At 43.4% G+C, this 13,154-nt stretch overlaps 1 protein-coding gene across 1 annotated transcript; it reads left to right on the top strand.

Annotated features, from left to right (window-relative positions):
* Window positions 1-1,413: 1,413 nt before the first annotated feature.
* LOC310782338 (melanocortin-2 receptor accessory protein 2-like) lies at window positions 1,414-4,885 on the top strand (the record flags this gene model as incomplete). Its single annotated transcript, XM_083643005.1, has 3 exons — window positions 1,414-1,528; window positions 2,621-2,720; window positions 4,417-4,885. 3 exons carry the CDS (start codon window positions 1,414-1,416, stop codon window positions 4,883-4,885), a joined length of 684 nt encoding a protein of 227 aa, XP_083499131.1.
* Between the last annotated feature and the right edge of the window lie 8,269 nt (window positions 4,886-13,154).

The following is a 13,154-nucleotide window of genomic DNA, read 5'->3' as shown; positions in this document are numbered from 1 at the left end:
TGCTGTCCTCAACCCTGGAGGAGGGGGACGGAAAAACGAGCGAGTGCGAGGCCGGGAGGACGACGCCAGGGTCAGCTGGAGAGTCGACGGGCGCGAGTGGAGACCGGAGGACGAGGATGTCGATCCGGTGCTCGTTCGTGCATTTGCTACTGGAACAAACAAAAAGGGGGGACCGAAAAGAGTGCTTCAGGGGAATTGGTGAAGCTGGGAAAAGGGGGGATGGAAATGGGGTTTAAAAGAAAAGCTAAGGAAAATGTGGGGGGCTTGTGTTTGAATTGAAATGTGTGAAAAAGAAGGAAATAATGAAAAACTAGACATTATGGAGTGCCTAATGGGAAACTAGACATTATGGGGGTACCTAATGGAAAACTAGACATTACGGAGTACCTAATGAAAAACTGGACATTATGACGGGGGTGCTGAAAAGAAAAGACTGGTTGTTGGGGAATTATAATTTGATGTGGTGATGGGAAAAATGTTGTGTTGGTGTGTTTTGGTACAGGGGGATATGTGTGGGTTGTGGGTGTCGACGTGGGCGTCGAGCTAATGTTGGGTGAGGAGTATGTAACGTGTTTGGGTAATCCAGGTATTACCTGTATGTGATGTGCAACCTAAGTGTCTGGATCGCAGCTAGGAACTGATGTGTGTGGGTGTGTTCCTAGGGGGAAGGGGATGTATGTGACCAGCGGCCGGGGCGGAGGCCAGTCAGGCCAGGGTGGGCGAGCTGACCGGGTGGTTTAGAGCTAGCAGCGAAGCTAGCTGCTAGGAGCGTGTATTGTGAAGACAAGAATAAAAAGCCTGTACCAACTTCAAGTCTCCAGTTCCTTGGACGAATACCCACTTCGTTACAATATATATAAAAGTGAAACTTTCATAGATTATAGATTCATTACACACAAAGAGAGAGAGAGAGAGAGAGAGAGAGAGAGAGAGAGAGAGAGAGAGAGGGGGGGGGGGGGGGGGGTGTTGCAGCGCAATCTTAGTATTCTGGGTAGATGTGCGTGTGAGGCAAGTGGAGGATGCTTGATATAGTGGCGGCGGTGATGCGCACTGTCACTGAGCATCTGGCCAGACGCTGCTCGGCTGCAGGGTTTACGTGAGGATGGATGTTTGAGTTTTTGCGTAACGGTAAAGTGATGCGTTTTGTTCTTGGCAATTCCAATCCCGAAGAATGTAACGTCTCTTGGAGTTATTGACGGAATTCCTACATTCATTAAGCAATATTATGTGGCTTAAACAACGCACCCGATTTCATAGAGAAGAGATGCGTAGCATGGCTTTGTAAAGTTTTTGGTCAGTTGACAGTAGGTATAAATAGACTATTCTGTAGCGGCAGCCTATGTCTTTTCGCAGTGTTTGCTTCCTTTAATGTGTGCTTTTCGATTTAGGCTACAAAGTGCAATTAAATCTGAGATGTCCGACTCCCACAACCAGAGCCAAGCCAGCAGTCGTCGCAGTGACTACGTGTGGCAATATGAATATTATGACGAGGAGCCAGTGTCTTTTGAAGGTCTCAAAGCGCATAGATGTAAGAATTGTCCAAATTACTTTCTGCGCTCATTAAATTCTCTTTTTGCTTAAGCGTGCGCATTTGTGTGCGTGTGTGTGTGTGTGTGTGCGTGCGTGCGTGCTTGTGTCTGGTGACAGTTGTTCACCTGTGTGTGTGTGTGTGTGTGTGTGTGTGTGTGTGTGTGTGTGTGTGTGTGTGTGTGTGTGTGTGTGTGTGTGTGTGTGTGTGTGTGTGTGTCTCAATTAACAAACAGCCCGGCCATTGATTAGGCTACTTTTGATTCTTACACCTGGCACATTTGCACTTCCTTGTATTGTCTTTATTGTGTGCATGATGGCATTGTGTGCTAGGAGGGTTTGAACCTGGTTCTTCGATGAGAAAATGATCTGGCAAGACTGGCATACATTCTTAAGCATAGGCAGATACTGTAGCAGATATATAGTAATACTGATTTCAACAATATCGCCCAGCCCCAGTATACCCTGTTTGTTCGGCTCTCTCTTCTCTCCCGCCCCCTGTTCTCCACTTCTCTTGCTCCCTTCTGTCCCCCTTTCTCCCCCTCTCCCCTATTCTGGGACCATGTCGGAAATAAGTGTTCACACTTTTACAGTACATGTCATCCCTTGGATCTTGTTGTCTTCCATATCCATAAATACAATTAATCAATCAATCCTCTCCCCTTCTCTCCCCCTCCTCTTTCTCCCTCTCTCTTAGCTAAACTTAGCTAGCTAGACATATTCTCTGTAAAGCCCTCTGAGACATGCTTGTGAATTAGGGCTATACACGTAAACTTGATTTGCGATTTAGCCTACTGGTACCTCATTCTCAAATTGATACTGAGTGCAGTGTTTGAAGACAGAACAGAAAAATAGCTCCAAGCCATTACACAAAATTACAGATGATTATGTTCTGTAATCCAGCTTTAGAAATGGTTTCATCTCAGCTTGAGCATTGAGTGTTTTACTCAGTACTACTGAGTTTTACTATAGTAGACACAGAGACGGGGCTTCTCAGAGAATAGAAAGGCAAAATCACAGCTACAATGGAAGTCACAGAGCTGAATCTATGCATAAAGGCACTGCATTCATAGATGTGTCTCTGACATTCCAGACTCTATCGTGATCGGCTTCTGGGTCGGCCTTGCTGTGTTTGTCATCTTCATGTTCTTTGTTCTCACATTGCTGACGAAGACAGGGGCACCGCATCAAGAGTGAGTTCAGAAACAGCCTCCATCATTGTTCACGCCTCCATCATCTCACTACCCATCACAAACATCTGACCCTGGGGAGAAAAGCCCTTTCAGAACCAAGGAGAGCTCCCTCCAGCTGTTTCTGGCAGTAGAATACTTTACTTTTCATCTTGTGGGTCTGGGCGTTCAAAAGCATAGTGAAAGGACTTCACTCTCTTCCCCTGCTTTACAAAAGGAGCTATAGCAATAGCCTTGCTTTTGTTATGCTTGCAAGACATGAAGGCATTGTGTGCCGCCAGCACTGTACCAGAAATTTTCATCCGTAAAATGCTTATAAAAATAGTTTTACTTGTTCAAACCAAACGGTTCAGATATATTTAGAAACAGGAGAGACTGCATAACATTTCACTCGGACCAAAACGTTAAAAAAAAAGTGGGTTTAAAGAAAGAAATATATATGTTTTTTTAAGTTTTGGTCCCAGTGAAATGTTCTATGGTGTCTCCCGATTCTAAATATAGCTGAACCGTTTGGTTTGATCAAGTAAACTATTTTTATAAGCATTTTCCGAAAAATGGGAAAATAAATTGCGGAAAAAAATCTCTGGTACAGTGCTGAAGCAGGGAGTGACGTTCACTTTGCCTATTGCACCTTTGACGTGTGAGCTTCATATGAGGCCAGGTCAAGTGAAGATCAGCGAGTGTAAACTGGAAAGAAATCACTCGAGTAGTGTGATAGTGAGTCGAGCGGACAGGTTAAGCGTAGGTGAGAATTTATTGGATTGCATTTATTCCCTAAATTGGTTGGCATTACAAGTGAGTTATGGGTTGCCAAGGCATGCAGTGTGTCTCTCTCTCTCTCTCTCTCTCTCTCTCTCTCTGATTTAAGGGCCACTTTGACCATTTTCAACCAGCTTTGTATCATTACAAAATCATTATATGCAAATGAACAATGTTTAACTTCCCTCCATCTTGCCTGGACCGAGAGCACCCCACGCATTCACAGAACTTCCTGGTTCAAATGATGTCATAATGATGTCAGTTGGTCCAGGAAGTTCTGCGGATGAAGGTAGAGAGAGCAGTAATGATAGTGATAGTGACAGTAATAGACCCTTTTCACGGGGGCCATTTTGTGTCGAAAAGGCAGAATAAACACAGGTGCAAGCAAAACACTAATGAGGGTTTCCAATTTCCAATCATGGAAGTTGGAAACCCTCATTAGTGTTTTGCTTGCACCTGTGTTTACCCTGCCTTTTCGACACAAAATGGCCCCCGTGAGAAAGGTCTATAGTCACACCATGGCGAAACTGCTCCAAATGACATCATTATGACATCATTTGGACCAGGAAGTTCTGTGAATAAACGGGGAGCTCTCAGTCCAGGCAAGATGGAGGCAAGTTAAACATTGTTCATTTGCATATGATTTTGTAATGATACAAAGCTGGTTGAAAATCAGCAAAGTGGCCCTTTAAGGTGTTTGATGGTTCTTTCGGGCCAGCTAGAGCCTATTTTCTCCAGGGCAGATACAGTCAAATGATAGAAATGAGAGCAGGACAAAAAAGAAGAAGCAACTACAATGTGCTCTCACTCTTCAAGGGTGTCAAGTGTTTAGCTATAGCTACCTTCTGGACTATTGTGATGATGGAAGTCCCTTTTTCAAAGTCTCCATTGTCCTCTTCCAGCTGCGATCCTCCTCTGACTTGGCTCTTTTTCTCGACAGAAACCCAGAATCTGCCGAAAAGCGTCCTCGGCGGGGGAGCTGTCTGGTGGACGCTGTCAATCCCCAGGAGGAAAATGACAAAGCCTTCTCTCGCCCCCAGCTACACGGATCCCGCTCCTTTTTCCATTTCTACGTCAATGAGGAGGAGCAGGGCCAGGGAAGGTGTCAACCAGAAGACCGGAGAGTCGGGGACCGCGCCGGGGCCCGAGGCCAGCAGGGCGGCAGCCGTATCCGTTCCTCTGAGATGGAGATGATGGAAGAGGAAGGGGGCGGGGAAGGGGTCCGGGGACTACTGGAGGAGGATAAGTCAGACAAAGAGAGTGCCTTCTTGTCCAACTTCGACATCCCAAACTTTGTGAACTTGGAGCACAGTTCCACGCTGGGAGAGGATGATCTGCTGCTCTGTGAGCCGTCCGTCATGCTGGACCACCAAACCTGCTCTCAGGATGTCCATCATGACATCAACTAGGGACAACATAAGGCATGGACTTATGCTATCGTAGCAAAACACAGGAACATTTTCAGTAACGCTTTAGAATACAGGCCGCAAATAACCCTGTAACTACACGGTAACAAGATCTGTACTTATAGGGTAATTACGGGGTACCACCCCTGTACTTACAGGGTAACTACGGGGTACAAGAAGTGAATTTAGCCTGTAACTACAGGGTAACAAGATCTGTACTTATAGGTTAATTACGGGGTACCACACCTGTACTTACAGGGTAAGTTGTTGTACGAGCCCCCAGTCTGAGCCTTGAGCTACAGACGTACAGTTTTAGCTTGTTGAAGGAACAGATACCCACCAACAATAGGGAGGGAGAAATCAGCAGTATGTTCGATTTTTCATTAGACTAATTAGACTATTAGAGAAAGTGCAAATGAGTAGTGTATCAGTTTCAATTTACTTTTTATCCTATCATGTAATGATTTTTTGTTAATTGTTGCCAAAATGGATCCAGGCTGTAGTGAACTAAAATGGATTTTGTGCAGCAGTATCTGCACACATTTGTTCTTACTTTACAATAATGATCAAACGTAACTATAGGCCTACTCACAATTTCTTCTTTAGCTTGTGTCAGACGTAATAACAATAAATGAGATATTTTGTCTCTTCTCATATTCTTACCACAGTCTGCAACAATGTAAATATTCAGTGAGTATCAGATCAAACAAGGGCAACTTTGGCCCAGGACCACGTGTGTCATCATGTAGCAACAACCAAGCAACCTCATGCAACTCAAGCCCATCCAAGGCTTCTTTCAACAGCCGAAGTTTGGCACTGATGACCTCACTGATGACATCATCACCATCATCATTCATGCCCATTCGAGGAAACTACATCTTTCAACAGCCCAAGTTTGGCACTGATCACACCACTGATGATGTCATCATCACAGTTATCCATTCCTGACCGAATCTCACACACGCACGTGGTAAAAAATACTGCTGTATACTAACTGGCTTGATAATGTTTCAGCAATACTCCTGAGTCCTGCAGACTGCTTGGACTTGACAGAGGTCAATCATAAGATAGACAAACAGCCAATAAATAATCTTTCACAGTCAAAACAAATTACAATTACATTTACTTTGAGCAATAGGCTACCAGGTGATCATTATGCAAGGGAACATTACCAACTGTTGGTGGCCCCTGTCAGAAATTGCCCAACCTATATTTAGCTAACAGGAGGATGTGATGGGAATGCCAAAGGGTCTATCAGCATGAATGCAACATTAACAAGCCCAAATTAGTCACTCAGATTGTGACAAACAGCCCCTTAATTCTATTGTCGATGTGCCAAGGAAGGACATTTTTCAAACACTACGTCATCGGTCCTTGGCTGATACAATAATCTAATGTTCTTTACAAGGCAGGCAGTTGTGCCACAGCTGATCAAATGTGATTGGTTAGTTCCCCAGAACGGGCGCGAGGGAAGAATTGACAATTTACTCAATGTTCTTTTTACCTTGTAAAGGATAAAAAAGTAGAGACTGCACACTGACTGGTAGCTGCTCCCAACGATTTAATTTCAGACCACGAGCGTGTGACGTTTCGGGGCAAAGCCCTTCCTCAGACATGAGGAAGGAGATGTTATGTTTGTACCATGTGCACTAGGAAGGAAATGTAATTATTTTAATGTTGAATTATTTCAGTGAATTACCAAACTTGGATATAAGCAGCAATGTATAATATTTTCTTATTTCTAATGTAATATGTAAGAAAGTATGATATGTGAAGGAGGAAACGCGGTAGCTGCTCTGGAGGAAGGTGAGATTATGAGACCGACATGGTATTGATTGACACATGCCAACTTGTGTTTGTTTGTGCTGCTTGCTGACTGAGGCCTGTGAGCATGAAGTAAGTAGTATGTAGTGTACGTATACAGGAGTAGTACTGATAGATAGGCCTGTGAGCATGAAGTAAGTAGTATGTATGTATACAGGAGTAGTACTGATAGATAGGCCTGTGAGATGAAGTAAGTAGTATGTAGTGTACGTATACAGGAGTAGTACTGATAGATAGGCCTGTGAGCATGAAGTAAGTAGTATGTATGTATACAGGAGTAGTACTGATAGATAGTGAGCATGAAGTAAGTAGTACGTATACAGGAGTAGTACTGATAGATAGGCTTTAAAGATATGAAGAATGTGAGGTCAGGTCGTGTTAGTGACACAGTATGAAGTCTGCTGCATATCCACAAGGCAATGTATTCTTCTTACATTGCTTTTACACTCCAAAACCACAGGGATAATCTCACTTTTGAACAGCACAGCCCGAGTGGAAGACTATTTACAAGTCATGGAGGATGGTTGCTGTGGTGATGTCAGGGTGTAAGTGGGTGGCACTGAGTGAGTGAGCAGCAGTGAATTGCATTTTTATTGATGCTCTAAAACCACCCAGCTGTGTCCCCTGCTGCAATCCAGAAGAAATGAAGTTGGGAGGCCCTTCACAAACTGTAGAGAGGCTCGATAGATAGCTCCCTCTGCCTGACTCCTTTAGCAAACCATGCACATGTGAAAACGTGTCGGCAATAAGAAATAGACTCATAGGCTGAGCTGAGCTAGATGAGAAAAGATGACTTCTAGCTCAACATGTGATTTTATGTAGCCTTATTGTGTTTCTCCAGCCCACTGCTGCAGCACCTTGAGAACAACACATGCAGGTAAGACTCTCGAGATAAACTCATGGCTCCACGTTATTATGACTCAGAGGTTCAGCTCTGACCAAATGTTTCCACTGTACGGTACGGGGCTACAAACTGGTCTGCAAGGGTGTAATGAGTGTCAACAACCAGCAGGTGGAGCAATGGAGTGACACCAACGCTGCTTGCTCCTGCTGCTAAATGCCCCAAGGCAGTGTACCAGGCAGTGTGGCAGTGAACAGAAAGGGAAAGGCGTCAGAGAGAGGGAGAGGCATGGGGCGGAGGGGAGAGAAATTGACATTGTCATGAGGCTGTTTATACTGTGGGATCTGATGGGTGTTGGACAAAATCTTGTCAATCAAAGGATTATTATGTCTTCTCCTCCCCCAGGATAAAACAAGACACAACATACTTTACTGCTTTAATGGCCATGCTAGTGGAACTACTGCAATTAAAGGCTCATGCTACAAGCAAATGACAAGAACATTAATATTTGATCGTCTTCGCACAAAATGTGTCTACCTCCCTGGGTGGATAAGAGAGTACAAAGGAAAATAGATAAGAAGATACCGAGAGATTCTACGTTTCCTCTGCCGTCTCATACCACCTATGAGTCACTGCATAGTATAGGCAAAGAGCATGGAAGTTCCAAGTTCCAAGTTGAATGTACTCGTCTCCATATTCTCCTGACTTAGGAGGCAGTGCATCTACTAGCTTGCTGGCTACTGAGGCAAAAAAGTTATTAAATTCATTTGCTACCTGTGCTTTATCAAATTCGATTTTATCATTCATTTCGAGGCCTATGGTGGGCTTACCGTTATTGGCCTTGCCCCCGCAGCCCATGTCTTTTAGCGTTTTCCATAGCTTCTTAGAATCGTTTTTATTTTCCTTTATTTGGTTCATGTAATATTCCTTTTTTGCTATCTTAATAATTCTTTGTGCTCCATTTCGACATTTCTTGTAAATGTCAGCATCAGCTTGGTCCTGAGACTTTTTAAACCTCTGCAATGCCTCCTCCCTGACTTTAATTGCATCTAAAATCTCTGGGTTAAGCCAAGGACTTGATCTCTGCTTTATCCTGATTTGCTTATATGGAGCCATGAGATTCACTACCTGAAGGAATAACTGGTTAAACAGATCCCAGGCTCCGTCAACACAATCCAACCTAAGCACTGCAGACCAGTCTACTCTGTCAAGCTGCTCTCTGAAACGCTCAGTGCAGTAGTTCTTGAGGGATCTGATTTTAATGATTTTGTGGCTTAAAAAAGTTTGCCTATGAACCTTCCTGGTACAATATGTGACGAAATGGTCACTGAGCCCATATGCAATCACACCTTGTTGTGAGATATTACATTCATCCGAAACCAGAATAAGATCAATTATAGTTTGGGTCGTTTGGCCTACTCTGGTGGGTTCCTTAATCAGCTGTTTCAAGTCAAACATTTTGCAAAACCTAGTAAAAGCCTTATACGTGGGGCAGCACTTGTTAGATACATCTGTATTGAAATCACCCATCAAAATACATTCGTTTTTTGCCATACCGCAGCTATTCAGTACATTTTCCAGATTCTCATAGAATGCGCTTTGATCTGGTGGTCTATAGCAAACACCCATTAATAGGGGTTTCGTCTTGGGCAGGTGAATGTCCAATAATAAAACTTCAATGTCCTCGTCCCAGTCCGTCCTAACAGTACAGTTAATGTCGTTTCTCACAAAAGCACAGACCCCTCCTCCGTTACGATTACGATCCCTTCTAACTACAGTGTAATTGGATAATTCGATTTCAGAATCGCCAATACTGGGATCAAGCCAGGACTCTGTAAAACAAATAACACCTGCCTGCGCATTAAGTGCAAACAAACGAATCTCGTCGATCTTTGGTAGTAAGCTCCTAACGTTGAGGTGAACAAAGCTTAGACCTTTACTCTCAGTGATCTTGGCCAGGGCCGAGAATGGAGAGCTTGGGCCTACTGTAGGTGTGGGCGAAGCATCAGAGGGGGTCAGGGGGCCTGGATTGACATTTATGTTACCAGATACAAACAAGAGCAATAAAATCAAGGCTCGAGATAAGGACTTATTGTCACCACTAGCATATGTAAGGTTCATGCACAGAGGGGATTGTCGGGAAAGAGATGGCTGTTTGAGGAAGCTCCCATTTATTAACATTTCAACAAAACAACATAACACAACACCACCTGTGTTGTTTTTTACAGTGCACACAGTGTCCGCGGTGTGGTGAAAAGAGGGCAAGAGAGGAAATTAAAACAGAAGTGGATTTATAGTTAGAAAGAGTGCTAAAAAAGAGAGATTTTTTTTTTTTTTTTTTTTTTTTTAAATCCATAGATAAGCCGCACCGTTATATAAGCCGCAGGGGCCACAAAAAGGCCAAAAAACGGGAAAAAAGGTGCGGCTTATAGTCCGGAATTTACGGTATTTATAGGCTCAACCACAAATATAACCACCTCAAATAATAATTTAAACTTGTTTTCTCTGGGTGGAAGTATGATGGGATGCAGCTAAGGTAGGAAAAGCCTACCGTGGTTGCCGTATTTGAGAAATTAATATGGTACATGAGAAACCAACGTTTGTAAGAGTTGAAACTTAAAAGGGGGGGTGGAGGGTGTATTTAAGTGACTTAGATCTCCGTAAAATGTCTTCTTAGGTAACTTCTTATTGTTAACAGCCCTTTTGTGAATCTGGCCCATAGAAGTAGGAAAATGTGTGTGGAGAAAGTGAATGAGTCATGATGGCCCTCTAAACAACAAGCCAGTCTCCAGTAGAGCTGCTCAGCGCTGCGGCCAACAAAAGCAGACTGTTACTGGGCAGCAAGTCTGTCTGGAAAAGAACATGTTTGCTGTGAAACTCCTCCCTGGGTGAATCAAATCCTAACATGTTATTCTGTGTATATTCTACTGCTCATTATGTTTCAAGAGACATGCAGAAACCGCTCAGTAAAGTGGAATGTGTGATTCATTGCACACTAATTTGCATTGTCAGTGCATCAAACCCCACTCTGTCCCAGATCCAATCCATACAGGCCAGTGTGCCTACACTTACATTCACATGTAAAAACACCCATACTGTAAAGATAACACCAAACATGGATACGCCTGATATAAGTGTTGTGATTCTGATGAAGGAACTTTTAGATGAAAAGACATTTTAATGAAAATATCCCTTTCTCTGTATTGCACTTTAGTCTAGATGTAGTACATTTACACATGATTTAGAAGTGCCCAGAGGTTAATGCCTTATGGGAATGGGTCTCTCAAACATTGTCCACTTTAACAGGAGCAGAATTGACTATTCAACACTTTTAATGTTATTGTGACTCATCTCAGACATTTAATTCTGAGGTAGATGATGCTTTTAGTGCTCATTGCTAAAAAGATGGTTGCTGTCAGATGCCAACTTTTTCGTTCATTATCAACTCATCAGGTCACGATAGTGCCAGTCTCTATAGACTATCTGTGAAACTTTCCACAGCAGGGCTGAACTGAGCTGGTCAGAGGAACTTTGAGGTCTGGACAGAAGGTCATGATGGTGCCAGTCTCTATAGACTATCTGTGAAACCTTCCACAGCAGGGCTGAACTGAGCTGGCCAGAGGAACTTTTAGCGTTGCATTTAGCCAAAAATGTATTAACTTAAATGGAGGAAAGGGATATGTATTTAATTTTTCACTTGAAATAGGCCTGCACCATGCAAATTAATTTACATACATTCTTTATTGAAATTATATTCAGACACAGCACATGTTAATCAAACTGTGGGTGGGGCTTCTTATTCTTAACTTTTTTTGTTTGCATTTTGTTTGTTGTTGTTTGCAAATAGCTGATGCTGTTGTCAAGGTACCTGCATCCTTCACATGAAAAAGGAAAATATATGCTATATATAATCATTTTCAAATTTGACCTCACTATGACGGTAGCTCATATTCTACTAAAATAAAATGACTTTGATCATTAATTCCCTGAGGTAACCCACCACTCAATGAGCTGAGCACTGACTGAGTAACAGATGAAAAACTACTGCAGTGTGTTTTCTAGTTGTACCTCAACAGAGCTGTGGAATCCAGTTGATGTCTCAGATACTGTAAACTCATTCAAGGTGAAAGTTCCTCTCCTCACAGATGCTCAGTTCCTAAATGATGGTCATTCAGTATCATCACAGATACTGGCTGGCGCACACACACACACACACACACACACACACACACACACACACGCGCGCACGCGCGTGCACACACAGAGAGGGAAAGGGGAAACACATGAGTGTCAATTCTAAGTACTCAAATCGCTTCAGAATTGGGGGGGGACTCAACTCATTCATATGTGTAGCAAAACCGTAGCATGCACCTGGTTGATGCACGGCAGCCAGTTTGCGCCAGAACGCTCACCACACATCAGCTATCACAGTGGGGGGTTAAGTATTGAATGTGCCAATTAGATATAAATGGATGATTGGTGGCCATGATGGAAGGAAGGCCTGTGTGGGAATTTAGCCAGGGCACCTGCTTCTGTGCTGATGTGATCTTTATTGACCACAGAGAGTCAGGACCTCGGTTTAACATCTCATCCGAAGGACGGTGTTCACTCACAGGACATAGTCCCTGTCTCTGCCCTAGAGCATTGGGGATATTATTATGAAACAGAGGGAAGAGCACCTCCTACTGGTCCTCCAACAGCACTCCCAGCACCATGCCATGGTCTCCCATCCCATCCAAGGACTAACCAGAGCCAGACCTGCTTAGCTTCTCGAGCAAACCAGTGATGCAATGCTGGGGCCACGGTGCAGAATCACCTCTCCTTTACACTGGACTAAGATGTTCTCAATCTTAACTGGGTCTAACATGTGAACCTCTCATTAATAGCTTCTGCTAACACACACATCTGCATGGCATGGAGGGTTATGGCTGAAACATGACATGTCCAGCCCTGCCACCTGGGTTTGATGAAGTAATACGGCCTCTGCTCCATGCTCACTCAGTCTTGTTGACGAAGGTACAAAAACAACAAGCAAAGTGGTTGGTCACTCACTGCTTCTCAAGAAACTTTTTTCCAGTCACATTTTTTTTGGGTCACTCTTTTACTTGAGTCATTTTCTCCTCTGATGGATTAAACCGGTTTGAACAGATGAGGTCACCTAACAGAGTTGAACAGGCCATGGACAGTTTTGTGAGCATAAAAGTGTGTGAAATATCGTCATTATGTTTTGCTTCCTGTGTATTTTATTATGAGTAAAAAAAAGAATCCATGGTGAGAGGCAATGTGTAAATTTTTCATGGGGCGGAGAGAGACTGGTTTCAGCTTCTGTATCACATGAATGATTCATGGGAGGGAGGGAGAGAGTCAGAACGAATGTGATGTAGCCTAGGCTTATAATATGGCAATTGTGTGTTTGTGTGCACAATGTGGGCAGTGTGTGTGTGTGTGTGTGTGTGTGTGTGTGTGTGTGTGTGTGCGCACACACTAGTGTACACTAGAAATCACACCAATTAGAGAATGCATAACAATAACTAGGCTATTTCTAATCTAATCAAAGCTTTCACTGTTGATAGGCTACTGACCTCTTTCCTCACATTTCACAAGCCT

The sequence above is a fragment of the Poromitra crassiceps genome (assembly GCF_964638095.1).
Source record: "Poromitra crassiceps genome assembly, chromosome: 9".
NCBI classification, from domain to species: Eukaryota; Metazoa; Chordata; class Actinopteri; order Beryciformes; family Melamphaidae; genus Poromitra; species Poromitra crassiceps.
The sequence above is the reverse complement of the archived record's forward strand: the minus strand, read 5'-3'. Positions and strand labels throughout refer to the sequence as shown.